Below are 19,708 nucleotides of genomic sequence, written 5' to 3'. Positions count from 1 at the left end.
GTACAGCAAAAAAAAAAACACCTAAAGAAAGTTCTGTCATATATTGTGCAAAGACACAAAAAAACCCCAAACCTATTACATTTTTAACAAATTACTAACTTCAAGTGCTGCCTAATATTGTACAAAGACATCAGAAAAAAAAACAACTAAAATTCTACTGAGGAAACCTCAGGTTTTGTGACAGAAACACCAGTCTGTCAACAGCATCTGTTGTGGCTTCTGAGCAGTACAGTTTCATCTTATTACATTTTCTCCTGTGCTGAAAGTCCTCTCAGAAAGGCTGTTTGAAGCAGAGATGCACAGGTACTTTTTTGCAAAATTTCCCCAATTTGAGCAAATGTACTTCTTGTGTTTTCCACCACTCAAACGGATCTACATCACTGTCCACCTCAAGTATCAACAAGTAGCTCTTGATCTCTTTTTCAAAGGCAGTATGCAGAGATTCGTCTTCTCTGAAGTTCTGTTTTTTTTTGTTTTTTTTAAATAGCTGCTAAAAGACTTTTTTTGTTTTTCACTCCCTCCCTTGTTTTGTCACCTGCTCCAACTTCTGCAGCCATAGGGGCAGGATGGAGCGGGGCAAGGAGGTAGGGATCAGTGTGAGTGTTTTAAAAAATGTACTTTAGAATCAAGGACACCCAATAACGTGCAAAATAAAACTCGCCTGATGAGCATATGCTGCTTACGGAAATAAAAATAATCCTTTCAAACAAATTAAGTAATTTTTTTGGGGTTTTTTTCCTGACACCTATGGGGCTCCATAGAAGACCACGCCTACAAGTTCGCTTTACACACCAAAAAACATACTAAGTTAAAACAACAATCGAGCTATTATCGTAGATGATACATACCACACACTTCTACTTTTGTCATTCAAAAATTACCAAATGACATATTAGGTGGAAATAATCCTGTCATTAATTTTTCTGTATTTCTTTAATATTTCTTTTCAGTTAAAAGATTTAGTAAAGCATTTAATTTGAAAAGAGGTGCCCAAATTACAGAATAAAATATATATTCTTATTGCACTAAATCATGAGTAGTTGGCTGCTGAACAATTTATTTAACAATATATTATCATTACTAGCCACAATGTGCAAGACTAACTTTTACTCTCACAGCTTAATTTATCTGACTAGATAAAACCAAACAACCATATGTATGTTTTCCACATATGCTTTAATATATAATCGGGATGGGATGAGTCACTTAACTGTGAAATAAACCCTATCCCTAGGTTAGTACAACAGGAACTAACAAATCCTAACAGTGTATAACAACACTTACTGTTACAATAATGTATATCTTGTATTTTATGTAAGTATAACTGTACTGTGCTTAATTAGACAGCACAATAACAGTGTATTGTCTATAGAAACAGGACACAATTCCTTTCATTCAAGAGGAGATCACCACCACAGTTACCATAACTTTTTTTTTTTTTTTTTTTTAACTCTTTTTCTCCTGGAATTAGTTACCAGTTTTTTTCCCTATCTTCCTACATTGAAATCCATTGGATGTAGTTTTTTCTTAAGGAATGGAAAACACACCTTTATACTGGATAAATTGCATGCCAATGACTTCTCTATGTACACATTCTGTAAGGTGTTTGTTTATGCAGACTTTTTTCAGTAGCCTTAAATGAGTTTTCATTACAGAACATTTCTCTGCAAAAGCCAAGTGTTAGTGAAAATAAATAAATAAATAAATATTTTTTAAAACATTATGGAATTCCACTCACGTGTCTTTCTATGTTCCACCAGATTAACTGCCTGTTTTGCAGAGCATTTTGCAAACCAGTTGTCTCCCAATAAAACAGTAACCTCATTTGTATGGACAAGTTTTCCTGGCATAAATGCAAGCGAACCAAAAGGCACCTGTCAGGGAAAAAAACTTAAGGTTAAAGAAATAGTAAAAATAAAAGATTATAAATTCAGAAACTAATTAGCAATCAGATTGCTAGGTTATTTGCAAAGTCTAAATGCTATTTGAACAAATTTGCAGACAAGCGGTAACTGTTTATTTTATCTCTAAAGTCTTTTGTGGTCAAGATCATATTGCTTTTAGATAGGAACAGCCAAAATTCTTTGCAGTGTGCAGTGAACTGAGAGAATAGTTGTAAATTATAAATAAATACTTTTTAAGCATTAGTTTATCATAGTATAATCAAATTAATTTAAAACTTCTTAGACTGCTTCCTTAGATATATAGTTACTCCCCTTCCACATTTGATACCTAATGTTACAAGACTATGACCTTATATTAAATAAAATGGGGTCAGGAAAAAAGTTAGACAAAAGCCATTATTAATGTTTCTGAAATTTGTCATCAATAGCACACCTGTCTCATTTGCATATACTACAAATAATACCATCATGTGAACATAGTCCAGCACCACTGCAGTAGAAGCTACAGCTAATTGGACCTAAAAGTGAGTAAAAGAAAAATGCAAAAAATAAAATGTAACCATAACTAACAGATTAGTTCAGCAGTACATATAAAAAATGCCAACTGTATTTATTGATTATTCATACACCCAGAACTGGGGGACAAAAATAGGAGATGGCGGTTTCAACCAAAACCTGATTAACCCAAAAGCATATTAGTGACTAACTATCTAATTAACATTACCTACACACTTAATATTATATATTTATCCACAACACACTGCCCCACAAACAACTGGTGCAAGTTGTGTTACTAAAGCTGCAATGTTTTTAAAAAGTATTTTAACAGCTTTGGTGAAGATTGTCCATTCATGATCTGATATGGAAAACCAAAGTTAATTATTAGGTCTGTGCATGCCAAATTTAATGTCTGTAATTATCTTTAAATAAGCTTGCTGACTATTGGTGGACTCAATGGATATCATAAATCTGCACATTTTTTAACAAATTTAAACTACCGGGACCTTCATTATTGTAGCAACAAGCTTTGAAAAACAAAGGTTACTAGACATTCTCCACTGCTAAATAATTTAGAAGGATGGGTTACCCTAGGGAAGAATAAAACTGAAAAAGATCAGTTGTTGAACCAAGTGAAGATATTTTCAAAATTAGTGTGAAAACTGATTCATGTCACTGTCCATGTACTAAACCTTTTCAACAAAGAAATAAAGATTGGTATCAGTTAAAAACATTAACATGCATATTTTCCCATTCTTTCCATCCACACAGGTGACTGTGTACTGGAATAAAACAGACACCTGTTCATTATTCTCAACTAAGAAAGCACAGTTCAGTAGTATTACTTCTAGACAGAAACCCTGTGCATGTGCATGTGTGTGATTTATCAATATTGACTATAAAAGTAATTCAATGAGAGCATGATGAGCACCAGTATTCCTTTTGCTGATGGTTAATAATTTTTAAATAATTTTTTGCATTTATATAGCAGTTTTCTCACTACTCAAAGCGCTTAGCAATTGCAGGTTAAGGGCCTTGCTTAAGGGCCCAACAGAGCAGAGTCCATATTGGCATTTACAGGATTCGAACCGGCAACCTTCCGATTGCCAGTGCAGATCCCTAGGGGTTGGACTCATGACCCTGGCTCTAGGTACAAATGACCAACTATCACAGTATTTGACCTGCATGCAATCTGTGCAGGCAAAACCAACAAGACAAACAAATATATTACCATCAAGCTATACCCAACCCCAAAGTGCAGTATGTCAGAAATTCATGGAAAACCAAGATCCAACTTCAGTCAGTTTGACTTTTCTTTAAACAATGTCTTTAGCATTAGTATCTTCATGAGATTTTTTTTAACGATGTACTTAGAGTAGCACTGCAAAAAGAGTGATGAGACCATAATGGGCACATCATTTTTTAATTATGTTTAAGCATACATTATTTTTTCATAAACATATACTGTATCAGTAGGGGATCTGTGACTATTTAATAAACAGAAGTGAAAGAGCCAAGTAATGAATGTATAGCATCAATTTCTTGGTAAAACAGAAATAATGAAAGAAAGGCAAATCTGATTAAAATAAAGATCCTAACATAAAGGAAATAATTTGAATGAAAACCTACCATAATATCATATGACAGCTTATCAGGCAATGAACACAGTCTTTGCTGTAAAGCATCATAGTCACTTTCCACTTTCATCCTGTTAAATCAGTAACAAATAATGGACATAACAAAGAAAAAACATTAACAAAATGTAGAAAATAGAAAAATTAATTTATAGAAGTCAACAATTTAACTATGATTTTCAACATTTTTAATTAATTAATAATGTATATTCAAAATACAGTCGATTCCGCTTAATTGGGACACATTAGGACTAGGAAATTTTGGCCCAATTAAGTGGCTGCCCCAATTAAGCAAATTCCACATAAAATTAAACAATAATTTTCTTTCAATATTTTAATAAATTATTGAACTGAAATATAAATTACAAGAAAAAATATAAACTGTGAAGAAAAAATAATAATAAATTCTAAAATAAAATACTATGTAGGTACATAGTTTAATAAATTATTGAACCAAAATATAAATTGTAAGAAAATATAAACTGTGAAGAAAAAAAAAATATTCTAAAGTAAAATAATTAGGTATGTACATACAATTCAATTCTGCAAAAATGCATCAAGTGTAGGCTGTCTTTTGTTTTTGTAAGTTTGCACTTCTACAAAATTAGCACAGATATTTAGGGCTCCCTTCATTGCCTTCCTGCATAAAATAACACTGTAACCCGACTATAATTTTTTTTTTAAATAAAATCGACAAAAAAGAAGTTTACTCATACGTTATACACACAAGGCGGTGTAGGGGTAACTGAATACGGTACGGTAGTGGTGACGGTAGACTATTAAGCAGACGCGTGCTACTCCACTCTAAGATTGTACTAGCCGAACTTTCTCATGCTTCTTCGACGGGCGACGATAGATGACTGACTGGCAGCACGTGTCTGCTACTGTCCCAATTAAGCGTATAAATTATGTATTAGTTTATTAGTTTGGTTTTCGTTTCTTGAGATTTGGCCCAAATAAGCGGCTGCCCCAATTGACCGGTGGCCCAATTAAGCGGAATCGACTGTACTTTCAAAAATCTGCTAATTGTAAAGGTTTATGAGGTGCGTGTCATCTTTGCTGAAAGGCTAGTTGTTCCCATGCTGCAGCAGCTTCTTCCCTCTACCAGTTTTACTTTTATTGTATTTGATTGTATTAACTAGCACCTGGCCCTTATAATCTAACATCTAGCCTCCCACAATGATACAGCAAGACTTCTGTCTGCACTCTTTGACTGATCCCAATTACTCAGGTACAAATTCAGTTTTGAATTGTTCTTTAATTAATTTTTTAATCTCATTTTTGTTGTAAAGCAACATCTTCCATCTGAAGTAAATATGGGTAATGAAGAGCTGTAACCACATAACAAACCCAAAACAAAGCAAATATGACACAGTATGTTGATATTGTACATACCATAGACGCACACAAAGATATACACATGCACAGACTACATGACCACTTAATTTTATTTTTTTATTTATTCATTTATTGTACTTACTTTTCTGCCTAATGCAGAATTCTCCCTCATTCCTATTCAAAAAAAGTGGAAAATACATGTATAGTACGTGCAATATACCATCCTTCCAGTTTTTGCATCTGCCTAATCTACTGCACGGTAATACAGTGTTTCTCTGAAAATAAGACAGGATCTTATATTAAATTTTTCCTCCAAAAGATTGATTTTCAGGGGATGTCTTGTTTTTCCATGAACAAAAATTTACATTTCTCTCCATAAAAAAAAAAAATCTTGGAAGGAGACGATACATGATTTTCTCAGAGACACTTTAACGACCTGCAACACAAGGCAGTGAGACAAAAGGACAGCTGCTGCACAGGCTTTTAAATGATTGACAAGCAGTATGACAGCAGTTAAGACAGCGGCTGATCCGACCGTGTCTCCTTAGCGTGCGTTTAGCCCCCCCCCCCTTCACAACGGTAATACCAGTATTATTTCCTTTTCATCTGTGTACATACGGTAGCGGCAGGCATTTATCACTCATCCAAAGGCGCTTGAACGGGATCGTAACAAGGGCTTATTTCACGAGCATCCTGAAAAATCATGCTAGGGCTTATTTTCGGGGTAGGTCTTATTTTTGGGGAAACACGGTAGCAAGGGGAGGCCCATACCAGCAGCATTATGTGCAAAACAGGAGTCAATCCTGAACACATGTATAAGCTCAGTGATGAAGGTAAGGAAATCTATAAAATGATTTTATAGCACTGCTCTTGCTATCCGGAAGATTCTGTATTAAATAGAGTGGAACCTCTAGATACGAGTTTAATTCGTTCCAGCACTGAGCTTGTATAGCGAATTTCTCGTATCCAGAACAAACTTCCCCATTGAAAATAATGGAAATCCAGTTAATTCGTTCCACACCCCAAAAATATTAACATAAAAATCAATTTTCCTAACAAATAACACTGATAAATAATATATACTGTAGTCTACCTTTAATAAATAACACTGGTAAATAATATAACTGATTATTAAAAGAATCAAAACAGGTGTCCAAAGTGCAGTAGAGCATTCAATAAATCTTTAAATAAATAATCCTTAAAACAGTTGTGAAGTGGAGGTTTAAAATACACAAGAATAACAATCCTTTAACACGAGGTTAAAACGTCAACAGGAAGCAGTCTTTAAAAAACAGATGACAATCCCCGGTGCTTCTTCTCTGTTAGCATCAGCATCTCACCTGCTTCTCCCATCGGGCTCTGCAACAGGCGAGACACTCTTAATGCAGCTGACCTTCTCTACACCGTCCTGCTTCAGCTGTTTGGCTCGCCTGTTCAGCTACACGCGAGCCTGCACTTGCTTGCTCTCCCGCACCGACTTCCTGCTGCTTCCTGCCTCCTCCCGCAACCTCCGTTCTCTCTCCGCTCTTTTCTTTTACTTCTTCTCCCCCTTAACCAGCTCGCGTTTCTCTATATATGCGGGGAGGACATGGCAGCTGCAGCCCATCAGCCACAGGAACAATCATGGATGTGGGCAGTTTCCCACCTGTGCACTTAGGTGAGAAATGCCCACACTGCAGATCGCCCTGCGGCTCGCTCCAGCTACCACGCCCCCTCGCTAAGCCGCGAGCTATACCCACAGCCTGGCCCGTGGCTCGTTACGCGAGCCAATGCTCGTATTTAGATCTGAATTTTTCGCTCATACTTTCCTCGTATCTTGAATTTCTCGTATACAGAGGTGATCGTATCTCGAGGTTCCACTGTACTTTATTCATTTACTTTTGAAGCCACAAAACATTCCTTCTTAAAAATTCATGCAGACATTATGTTGGAACCTATTGACAAGTTAACAGAAATATTATCATTAATATTTCGAAGCATGTTTTCCAAAAGCAACATGAAAAGAATTACATTAGTAGAAATTTGACAAAAAAACCTTTATGGCACAACAGACCTTTATGTGTTAAAAACTGCTCTGAATTAGAATAGTAACAAGTAAGCCCACGATTCTCTAGAGAATCGTAAATCCAAGAATGGCAATCAGTTTCTGTTCTGTCCGATATTTGGATGGATGACATATCATGGAGGGTGGGTGCATCTGAGGAAATGTCATTTAATTAAATAAGCATATCTGTACTAAAGCGGTTTTGTTTTGTGGAGACGCGATTCCGTTGCCTTTGCAGACACCGACCGCTGGCAGAGTGGAGCACAGCAAGTTTAGTTTACAGGTTGTGGTGTTCGTGTGCCAGCCACTGAGTCTGGGAAGCCGCTGGGTTTGAGTCTGTGACCGTTATGTGATTTATATTACTGGCACAGTGGATTAGAGCAAGTCGTGATGAAATATCATGGAGTGTGGGTGCATCCTGGGACAGTTCATTTCAACGCGCTTCTGTTATTGTTTTTCTTCATGCATTCTCGTTTTTGTTTTTTTATGGCTGTGTTGTCGTATATGCGGTGGTGTGGGTGGTCGCGTCCAGGCGGCTGTACAACCTGGCGTGCATGCTTTACCTCAGGTCTAGTTAATAGGTCGTAGGCATGGTAAAGTTTCCATTTAATTCAATAACCCTATTTGAACTAAAGCGGTTTCTTTGTGTGGGCGCCTTCGTTCATTGTTTTTATCCATGTTGTTTGGGCGCCACCTACTGACTCTGGGAAGCCGCTGCGTTTGACTCTGGGGTGCCGCGCCGCAGTGCGCTTCGGTGCGTCCGCCGTGCATAAATTAACTGTTGTTTAGTAATATAGATATATTCAGAACATTAGAATAATCTAGGCGAGAGCAGGCCATTCTGAACAACAAAGCTAACCAGTTCTATCCACTCAATTCTTCCCAAATAAGTCTAGTTTTTTAAGTTCCTAAAGTCCTACCGTCTACCACATAACTTCCATGTGTCTATGTGTTCTCTTTGTAAAGGAAATCTTCCAAATGAATGTGCAAAATTTATACTTAAAATACGGAACATAGTTGGAAACTTGTTAACAGAGTATGCAATATCTCATCTGCATATGGACCAACCTAAAAGTCATTTCCAGTAAAGTAATTGACACAGGGGACATTGGGGAGTATGCAGCCCTGTAATATTGCTGTAGCATTGAATAAGGGTCAAACATTTTGATAGCATACTAGGATAAATTGTTTAATTACGAGCACAAGAGAAACACAATCACCTTTCATGCTTGTACATCTTGTTCTAGAATAACTTCCAGGACTACAGTTTTTTCAGATGTACTGCACTACTGGTTAGACAGACTGCAATGGACAGAATCCTTTATGAATTGTGGATGTGCGTGTTACTTCACTGAAAAAGTAGGCTGTATTACTCCAGAGTGCAAGACAGAATGCCTCAAAAACTGATTTAAGTATTCATAAACTACTACACCTTGCCTACAACTTGTCCTTGTCTTTCGTAATATCCAAGCAAAATATTTCCTACTATATACCTATAGTTGTTTTTTTTGTTTTATTTAATCCATTAACTTATTTTCAATGTTCTTACTATATTTACTCAAAATAGTTTACCCCATGACATAACTAAGTATAAAAATTTCATTATGTTACAACCTCTAAAACTCAATTTAATTACTCAATTCACAAAATTTTAAATATGCTACATCGTTGTCCATTCAGATTTCTACCAATTTCCTGTGTGGTAATAAACCTGATGCAGACAAACACAACTTCCATGTTCCTGTGTCCGAATCCTTAAAACTGAATTCTCTGTTATTACAAATTGGTACACATTTTCTTACGGCAATGACACACCTCAAGCTTATAGACTTACAAACAGGTATCGACACAAGTGCTCGAACAAAGCCTTAGACATTGTGAAGCTATAATAAAAGCCCCCTAAATCTTCCTCTTACCAGTCCTGTCTTCTCTCCAATGACCACAAGTGACTACTAAAAGACATGGCAGTGACTCAAACCCACAAGAAATTTAAAATTTCAGTAAAGACCATTTGCAATCATTGCTGGTGTATATGATGCAGTCAGTTACGTCACATCTGTCTTTCATATTTCTGGCACACAGGGTGCTATCACAATCAGGCATAAAAATAACATACGACCCAAAAATTGAGTAGCTTTTAACTATTAAACTTGACTACATCTCACCACCTGACTGACAAAAAAGTAAGCTTAATGCAACTGTTGTCATTAGTCTTATAGTGAAGAAATGGTACAGACTTGTTAAGCTGAATGGGGAAGACATGCAGCTGCTTCACAAATTGACTATTTGCAAATCCTGATCTCAGCTTCTATACATCTTCCATTGTAACTGTCAGGCAAAAAGGTTACCAAAAGTGCCAAAATTTTTGGTTCGGAGTGCTAAATATCCCTCCTTCTAAATCTATTAAACTTCATGTAGAGGTAAGCACATAATACTGCTTACTCAACTACATTTACCGTTTTGTAAGTTGCTTTGGATAAAAGACTCTGTTAAATTACTAAATATAAATGTAAATGAGAAGCATACACAGCACACTAAATTGAGACTATTACACAATGAAGAAGAATACAGTTTTACATGTACAGTATGGTATGCACTGATGCATTTCTCATTTCATGGTCTGACAAACAATTTGCTTCATCCAGATACTCAGTTCCACTGGAGAAAATGTAGCTGTAACTGAACCTTTAAACCATAATAATAATAAAATAACAATAACAAAGGCATAGCTAAACATTTGAAACTAAAACCTAAAATTAGTTTCAATATGTCACTGTTTTAACATTGTCACTCACATATCTGTTAAACTGGTGTCGTCTGCATGGGCTTCAATAATATTTGAACAAAATGTTGTACTTTTAAGCATTTTGGCAGCAAAAAGAAATTTTATGTGTATTAGTAGGCAATTGTAAATATCTTCTTTGAAGTAGAAATCATGAAGCAAATTACCGGTTAATGTTAAGTCTCTTCATTTTAGTTCATGGTGTACTACTACTACTGCATTGCTACAAACATACAAACACACGCACACATATATGTATTTTAGGATGTCACTGTTATGAGGAATGCTGAAGTGTGTTCAGAAGGCACATTGCGTAGTGATGATGGATTTGCTGTTTTTTTTAAAATGCTTTGAAAGCGAAAACACGGTGCACACCAGACCAAGGCATGTTGCTGACTGAAAACTACAAGGGATCACCTATCAAAGGAACCCCAACTCAGCCCAGTTCGCTGCCTCTACCTCATGCAATGACCTTGAGAAATGTGGTACTTCATTTTGGCTTACCCTGTACATACAGTGGGGCAAAAAAGTATTTAGTCAGCCAACAATTGTGAAAGTTCTCCCACTTAAAAAGATGAGAGAGGCCTATAATTTTCATCATAGGTATACCTCGACTATGAGAGACAAAATGAGAAAAAAAATCCAGAAAATCACGTCTGATTTTTAAATAATTTATTTGCAAATTATGGTGGAAAATAAGTACTTGGTCACCTACAAACAAGCAAGATTTCTGGCTCTCACAGACCTGTAACTTCTTCTGTAAGAGGCTCCTCTGTCCTCCACTCGTTACCTGTATTAATGGCACCTGTATGAACTCGTTATCAATATAAAAGACACCTGTCCACAACCTCAAACAGTCGCACTCCAAACTCCACTATGGCGAAGACCAAAGAGCTGTCAAAGGACACCAGAAACAAAACTTTAGACCTGCACCAGGCTGGGAAGACTGAATCTGCAATAGGTAAGCAGCTTGGTGTGAAGAAATCAACTGTGGGAGCAATTATTAGAAAATGGAAGACATACAAGACTACTGATAATCTCCATCGATCTGGGGCTCCACGCAAGATCTCACCCCATGGGGTCAAAATGATCACAAGAACAGTGAGCAAAAATCCCAGAACCACACGGGGGGACCTAGTGAATGACCTACAGAGAGCTGGGACCAAAGTAACAAAGGCTACCATCAGTAACACACTACGCAGCCACGGACTCAAATCCTGCAGTGCCAGATGTATCCCCCTGCTTAAACCAGTACATTTGCAGGCCCATCTGATGTTTGCTAGAGAGCATTTGGATGATCCAGAAGAGGATTGGGAGAATGTCATATGGTCAGATGAAACCAAAATAGAACTTTTGGTAAAAGCTCTACTCGTCGTGTTTGGAGGAGAAAGAATGCTGAGTTGCATCCAAAGAACACCATACCTACTGTAAAGCACGGGGGTGGAAACATCATGCTTTGGGGCTGTTTATCTGCGCAAAGGGACCAGGACGACTGATCCGTGTAAAGGAAAGAATGAATGGGGCCAAGTATCGTCAGATTTTGAGTGAAAACCTCCTTCCATCAGCAAGGGCATTGAAGATGAAACATGGCTGGGTCTTTCAGCATGACAATGATCCCAAACACACCGCCCGGGTAACAATGTAGTGGCTTCATAAGAAGCATTTCAAGGTCCTGGAGAGGCCTAGCCAGTCTCCAGATCTCAACCCCATAGAAAATCTTTGGAGGGAGTTGAAAGTCCGTGTTGCCCAGCGCCAGCCCCAAAACATCACTGCTCTAGAGGAGATCTGCATGGAGGAATGGGCCAAAATACAAGCAACAGTGTGTGAAAACCTTGTGAAGACTTAGAGAAAACACTTGACCTCTGTCATTGCCAACAAAGGGTATATAACAAAGTATTGAGATGAACTTTTGTTATTGACCAAATACTTTTTTTCCCCACCATAATTTGCAAATAAATTCTTCAAAAATCAGACAATGTGATTTTCTGGATTTTTCCTTCTCATTTTGTCTCTCACAGTTGAGATATACCTATGATGAAAATTACAGGCCTCTCTCATCTTTTTAAGTGGGAGAACTTGCACAATTGGTGGCTGACAGGAAGTCTTTCCTGTCATTTAACCACAAACTTAAGTGCCTGACATTTTATTTTCTGAATGCAACTGTTATTTGATTGTAACCATGTTATATTGTTAGACAACAAATACTCTATGTGGGGTTGGCATAAAAAGGACTAATATACTGAAAACAACCTGATCCCCAATGTCAAGAATGTTGTACATTCTGTGATGTTATGAGACTGGTTTTCTTCCAAAGGTCTTGGGAACCCTGTAAGGGTACATGACATCATGGACTCCTTTAAATATCAGGAGTTTTTGAATTTAACTTTACTGCCTCTGCCAAAAAATAAAAACTGGTTAATTGCTAGATGTTCCAGGAGGACAATGATCCACAATATGTCCAAATCAACACAAAAATGGTTAAAGGAACACAAAATCAAGTTTCTGCCATTGACGCCTCAGTCCGCAGTCCTAAACCCATTGAAAACCACAAGAGAGAGGACCTGTGATGCAGGATGACCTAGACAGATTCTGTGAAAAGGAATGGTCTCAGATTCCCTGCTCTATATTCTTACAAGATGTTACAGAAGAAGACCCAGTGCTGTTTTATTGGCAATATAAAGTATTAAATGCACAGGTGCAAATAATCTTGGCACATTTGCTTTTGTTTTTTCAAATAATTATTCCTTATTGAGAAATTATTTTTTCTCAAAAATAAATTTAGTTCAGCTGAAGGTTGGTTTTCCCTTACCTTTTTCATTGTGACATTAAAGCAATTCACCAAAAGATAATTTTTTACATAAACTTCTTTTACTCCTCTTTACCGGGGTGCCAATAACTGTGGAGAGGACTATATGCATACACAGTTTTAGTAACCGTTTGTTAAAAATATCTTTTCTGAAATTTAATGTAAATAGAAAAAAGTTTAACTGCAATTCTGTAAATGGACCTTGAAGACAAGGAATAAACACTGTTTAAATCAAAATGATTTACAGTGTAATGTTTATGAATTGTTCCTATAAATTTCAGACAGGAAACAGAGTATAATTGTTTGCAAAGAAGCAGCTGATAATATCAATTATGCAATCCAGTATCAGAAAGAAAAAAACTGTTAAATCTGATTTTAAATGTTACTGTATTTCACAATTGACTTTATATACATAAATAAATCTGCTCAAAATGTTACTATTCAGAAACTGTTGTTAGTAATGCTGTTAATGTAGCTAACAAAGTTCAAACTAGAGCACTCTATGCACAGGGGAACTCTTGGGATGAATGGGAGGGATTATATGGGTCAGAGCGTTCATATGGGCCCTATTAAAGTAAGCATCTTCCTATCATTTTGTGCATATACTATTCAATGGCTTATATATACATTATAAACCATCTGGGAAAAACTAGAATCCATTTATTTAAAAAAAGTTCATTTTTTATCCTTGCTTATACAAGTATATTTAGCTAAGACTGAATAAATTAAAATATTCAGTGATCTGTCAAATACTAATAAATGCACCAGTTGCACAAAAAAGTAGTTGCCTAAGGAAAAACAGATCCAAAAAATCCTCATGATGTAGAAGGCATTAAAGCAAAATACATCTGAAATATTGGACTACATTTAGAACTCGACTTTGTTCCAAGTAATTTAGATTTCATTAGCATAGGTTATTAAAGATATATATATACAGTACTGTGCAAAAGTTTTAGGCAGGTGTGATAAAATGCTGTAAACAAAGAATGCTCTCAGAAATACAAATAATGATTGTTTATTGTTATCAGTTTACAAAATGCAAAGTGAGCGAACAAAAGAAAAATCTAAATCAAATCAATATTTGGTGTTACTACCTTTTGCCTTTAAACCAGCACCAATTCTTATAGGTACACTTGCACAAAGCCAGGGATTTTGTAGGATTATAGTCAGGTGTATGATCAACCAATTATACCAAATAGGTGCTAATGATCATCAATGTCACACGTAGGTTGAAACACAGTCATTAACTGAAACAGAAACAGCTGTGTAGGAGGCTTAAAACTGGGTGAGGAACAGCTAAACTCTGGTACCAAGGTGAGGTTGTGGAAGACAGTTTCATGTCATGGCAAGATTGAGCACAGCAACAAGACACAAGGTAGTTATACTGCATCAGCAAGGTCTCTCCCAGACAAAGATTTCAAAGCAGACTGCGGTTTCAAGATGTGCTGTTCAAGCTCTTTTGAAGAAGCACAAAGAAACGGGCAACGTTGAGGATCGTAGACGCAGTGGTCAGCCAAGGAAACTTAGTACAGCAGATGAAAGACACATCAAGCTTATTACCCTTCGAAATCGGAAGATGTCCAGCAGTGCCATCAGCTAAGAACTGGCAGAAACTACTGTCCGGAGAAGTCTGGCCAGAAGTGGTCTTCATGGAAGAGTTGCAGCCAAAAAGCCATACCTCTGACGTGGAAACATGACCAAGTGACTCAAGTATGCACGAAAACATAGGAACTGGGGTGCAGAAAAATGGCAGCAGGTGCTCTGGACTGATGAGTCAAAATTTGAAATATTTGGCTGTAGCAGAAGGCAGTTTGTTCGTCGAAGGGCTGGAGAGCGGTACAATAATGAGTGTCTGCAGGCAACAGTGAAGCATGGTGGAGGTTCCTTGAATGTTTGGGGCTGCATTTCTGCAAATGGAGTTGGAGATTTGGTCAGGATTAATGGTGTTCTCAATGCTGAGAAATACAGGCAGATACTTATCCATCATGCAATACCATCAGGGAGGCGTATGATTGGCCCCAAATTTATTCTGCAGCAGGACAACGACCTCAAACACACAGCCAAAGTCATTAAGAACTATCCTCAGCGTAAAGAAGAACAAGAAGTCCTGGAAGTGATGGTATGGCCCCCACAGAGCCCTGATCTCAACATCATCGAGTGTGTCTGGGATTACATGAAGAGACAGAAGGATGTGAGGAAGCCTACATCCACAGAAGATCTGTGTTTAGTTCTCCAAGATGTTTGGAACAACCTACCAGCCGAGTTCCTTCAAAAACTGTGTGCAAGTGTACCTAGAAGAATTGATGCCTTTTTGAAGGCAAAGGGTGGTCACACCAAATATTGATTTGATTTAGATTTCTCTTTTGTTCATTCACTGCATTTTGTTGATTGATGAAAATAAATGATTAACACTTCCATTATTGAAAGCATTCTTTGTTTACAGCATTTTTTTCACACCTGCCTAAAACTTTTGCACAGTACTGTATATATACACTTTTTTTCCACAGTCTGAACATTTTCACCTGGTCTGTGAAGGTTTTTTATCCATATGCCAAAAGACTTAACTGGAGACTCTAAATTGGCCCTGTGTGATCGTGAAGAGGTGCAAAGAGAGTACTATAATGGATACAACAATGAAGATGGGTCCCAGCCAAGGCTGTTTTTCACCTTGTGCCCAATGAGGTCTGTATAGGCTAAAGCCTCCAGCCCCTTATACGTCTGTGGACACTTGTGGCCTCTGACATTTGCCTAGAAGTCAAACGAGCTTGACTATAAGAGGAAGTAAAATAAAGTTTACATAGGGGAACCTATTGGAAAGATCACCACCCAGCCTGTCCCCTTATCTCCTAGCTGGTCCTCTCCTCAAGCTAGTGTTCTGCTGGAACCCCCAATGATAACGAGAATTGACTGTATATAAATTGATAAAAAATTGTCAGTTATAAAAAAAATTGAGAAAAAAAAAATGAAAAAGCATACACTTTTTAGCTTTTTATTGCATTTTCAACAGTACTTTGATAAGTTAGAAACATGAACAGTTCTGTTTACTAGACACATATAATTAAATACTCAAATCTTTCCACTGATAAATATGTTTTTTGTCCACAATATACAGAAATCATGCATATGGTGTCAGAAAACTTTTCACTTTTAACTCACCACAAATGGCAGTCATAGACACAACTACTATAAAATCAATTCAATTCATAATATACTTGTGGAACCTTTTAAAAGAACATATTTACTAAATTGTACGCATCATAGACTACAAAAAAATGATCCAGAGTCATATGTGGGAACCTTGCATTAGTTTTTCTCAGGGTACTCTAATTTTCCATCCACAGAAGTGATGGGTTAACCAGTAGCTCAAAACTGGCTGACTGCAAGTGTTGATTTGTGCTAGTTAGTGTGCTCTGCACTGGGTCTGGTGACCTATTCCAGGTTTCTTTCCCACCTTAAATCCAGTGATACTAGGACAGGCACTGGCTTTCTATAAACCTAAACTGGATAATAATTGTGTAATACAAAATAGGTATCATTATATTTTAATATGAAGAATTAACTGAAAAGCTTGTTTAAAACAGATGTTTATATTATAAGACAGTTAACTAGTGGTGAAAGATACGTATCCTTCAGTTGAACAGAACCATAATTTGTGCTGGGCACCTAAAAAAGGGCCATTTAGAAATAGTTAATATAACGTACTAATTACATTATTAACACTTAATATGCTCAGCAAACAAGCCTATTCAAAGTAGTGGCCTAAAACACACTATTTACCAATTAGGATATCTCATTACTATTTATATCTTAGTAACTATACATTTCAAAATCTCACACAAACACACACACACACACAAAGAAGACACCAAGCAAGTGCTGATGTGCACAGACTTTTTATGTGTATAATTCATGCCAGTAAAAGGTGTAATGGGCACATTCTACATACAATTTACATAGGATAATATGGTCAACTTATTTGACTGACATTAAAACCTTTGTAAACAACATCATATGCAAAAAACAAAACTATAACAATGATTTTTAAAACTTTTAATACAGTACCAGTTATGTTCATACACACAGCAGACACTAGAGCATGAAGAAACAAACTTAAGTTTTAAACAGGTAAAGTAAGAAAGAGGACAATGAATTTTACATTGTACACATACTGAGCTATATAGATCTTACATTATATAAAATATTTTATTAGGCCTGTCAAAGGCACTCTGTTGCTCATTATATTTCACTATCTGTGCCCTTGAGTTGATTGATTGCACTGTAAATGAAACCACATTCCCCAAGGTGCAGAAGGCAGACTGAAGTAAACTTCAATGAATGGAAAAAGAAGTGAAATTTGATACTTATTTGAAGGGGAGGGTGCAGAAAAGCGACGATACACTTCTCAGTCACATACCAGTTGTCATATCAGTTCAAGCAGAAGATACAGCTTTTATATCTTGTCCATAAAATAAATACATTTAAAATGTGGATATTATCAGAATCATATAAATAAAAAATAAATAAGCAGACTGTCTTTGCTTTGGTCTTCAAGTTCAACAGCACAATTTCACTGTGAAATTAATACTAAAAATTTGAATATGTTTTATCTTTGTAGATGCACATGGATTCAGCTTTAACTCTTTCAATGTTTAATGAGAATGTACCTTTCCAGAAACACATCTGTGTTAATCCTTTTAGAACTGGCAGTTGTTAAAAAGTGTTCTGTGGTGTTATGTCAAAATGCATTCAATACTCATGCTGTAACCTACCTAGACAGAATGATAAAGTCATGGAAATCAATACTGCAGAGATCAACAGATAACTCTAAAAAAGGTTTTAAAAATTCATAATATCATGTTGACAATAAGAATCTACCAACATTAACAACAAAATTCTCTCCAGCATCTGCTGTGTGTAATTTAGTTTATCCAACTTTATAGACACCCTGGCGTATAGGCAACAAAATGGCAGAACTAGGAACAAGGCAGGAGCCAATCCACCACAGAGCACAATACTCCCCTACAACACATACACACACAACGCACAGGTAGTCCACATGTACAGTGTTAGGGCAGATTCAAATCCAAGACTCTGGAGTGAAGCTGAGTATTGTGCATTGTGCTATACTACAATACCATCAAGAATATAAAATTTAAAAATATAAAATTTTAATTTTAATCTAGCTGCATTTTCTCCAAAACGCTAATATGCCCTAGAACTAAAATGGACTCTGCTGTCTTATTTGTACTTTAGAACAGCAGCCTATCACATGCCATAAATACACTTTCACTGCCATCAAGGAAAGGCTGTAATGGCCGAACCCTTACCCAGCCTTTTGAATGAGGAATAGAGAGTTAAACAATGGATAGCAACTGCATGACACAAAGCACATTCATTTTCTTAATATGTGTTGTACCTAGCCAAAAAGTCCATTTTATCCCATAAACTGTACTTTTTGCTACACACCTTGCAGAATATTACTGCTCTGCTAATACATTGGGGGTTCTACTCCTTTAAAAAGACTAAAGGTACATTTGTATGTGAAATAAAAGCACAGAAAAAAAATCTTTAATTGTAATGTAAGATTAAGAACCTGTTGTAAATAATCTGATATTTCTATTTAAATGGCATATAAAATCAATAAATATTAATATTAGGGCTGGGAATTGATGAAAAAAAATAATCGCATGAATGTATATAATTAATCACGATTAATCGAATGTAACATTAAAAAATGTAATTACAAAATGAATACAGAAATCATGAAGTAAATGCAAACTGAATCACAAATTTCATGTAGAATCAAGACAAAAGAATTAAAAAAATGAATGGCATAGTTTAAAATTAAACATGAACTTTTAACAAAATAATACTTGAGCAAGTACAATCTGAATTTGAATGCCTTCCTAAAAGGCAAGTTGAAAAGAAGGCAATAAGAAAACAGGGCAATTGTATTAATTATCAAATTGGCATAGCATAAGTAAAAATTAAATGATTGAAACGACTGTTGACTTTGAATGCACTGCTGAAGATTGTTTAATTAAAAGAATAAGCATCTCGTAAATGGGCATACATTAAAATTTGTGTTAAAACACCACAAATACGAGACTTGTCTGAGGAAAACAGGACTACCTGGCGAAGCTGACATAAAAGCAGGTTTGTGATCACCATTTTGCAGACAGTTTAGCAAGTATAGAGATTAAATGTTTTTGTGGTTGGCAGAATCGTGGTGTGTCTTGGCATTTTCAGGGTTACAAAAGGTGTGCTACCACAGAAAAATGGTTTGAAAATAAATGCTATACCTACACTATTTCTCCTGGCACACTAAAAAAAAGATCCCTGTAGCTACAATTTCACTTAAAACAAATGACACTGTGCATTATTTGGATGACAGACAGACAGACAGACAGACAGACAGACAGACAGACAGACAGACAGACAGACAGACAGACAGACAGACAGATTTGATTAATCCCAAATGGAAATTCACATACTCCAGTAGCAGCATACTGATAAAGAAACAATATTAAATTAAAGAGTGATAAAAAAATGCAGGTAAAACAGACGATGACTTTGTATAATGTTAACATTTACCCCCCTGGGTGGAACTGAAGAGTCACATAGTGTGGGGGAGGAACAATCTCCTCAGTCTGTCAGTGGAGCAGGACATTGACAGCAGTCTGTCACTGAAGCTGCTCCTCT

General features: G+C 36.4%; 1 protein-coding gene across 2 annotated transcripts in view; it reads right to left on the bottom strand.

Annotated features, from left to right (window-relative positions):
• uri1 (URI1 prefoldin like chaperone) overlaps nt 1-19,708 on the bottom strand; it is a 177,555-nt gene that overhangs the window by 59,312 nt on the left and 98,535 nt on the right. For both annotated transcript variants that reach the window (XM_028809670.2, XM_051932184.1), the window contains 2 exons: nt 4,032-4,110; nt 1,739-1,874 (listed from right to left, as the gene is read on the bottom strand). In XM_028809670.2, the coding sequence (XP_028665503.1) occupies nt 1,739-1,874; nt 4,032-4,110 (215 nt within the window). The remainder of the gene's footprint in view (nt 1-1,738; nt 1,875-4,031; nt 4,111-19,708) is intronic.

The sequence above is a fragment of the Erpetoichthys calabaricus genome, chromosome 9 (genome assembly GCF_900747795.2).
Source record: "Erpetoichthys calabaricus chromosome 9, fErpCal1.3, whole genome shotgun sequence".
Classification (NCBI taxonomy): domain Eukaryota; kingdom Metazoa; phylum Chordata; class Cladistia; order Polypteriformes; family Polypteridae; genus Erpetoichthys; species Erpetoichthys calabaricus.
The sequence above is the reverse complement of the archived record's forward strand: the minus strand, read 5'-3'. Positions and strand labels throughout refer to the sequence as shown.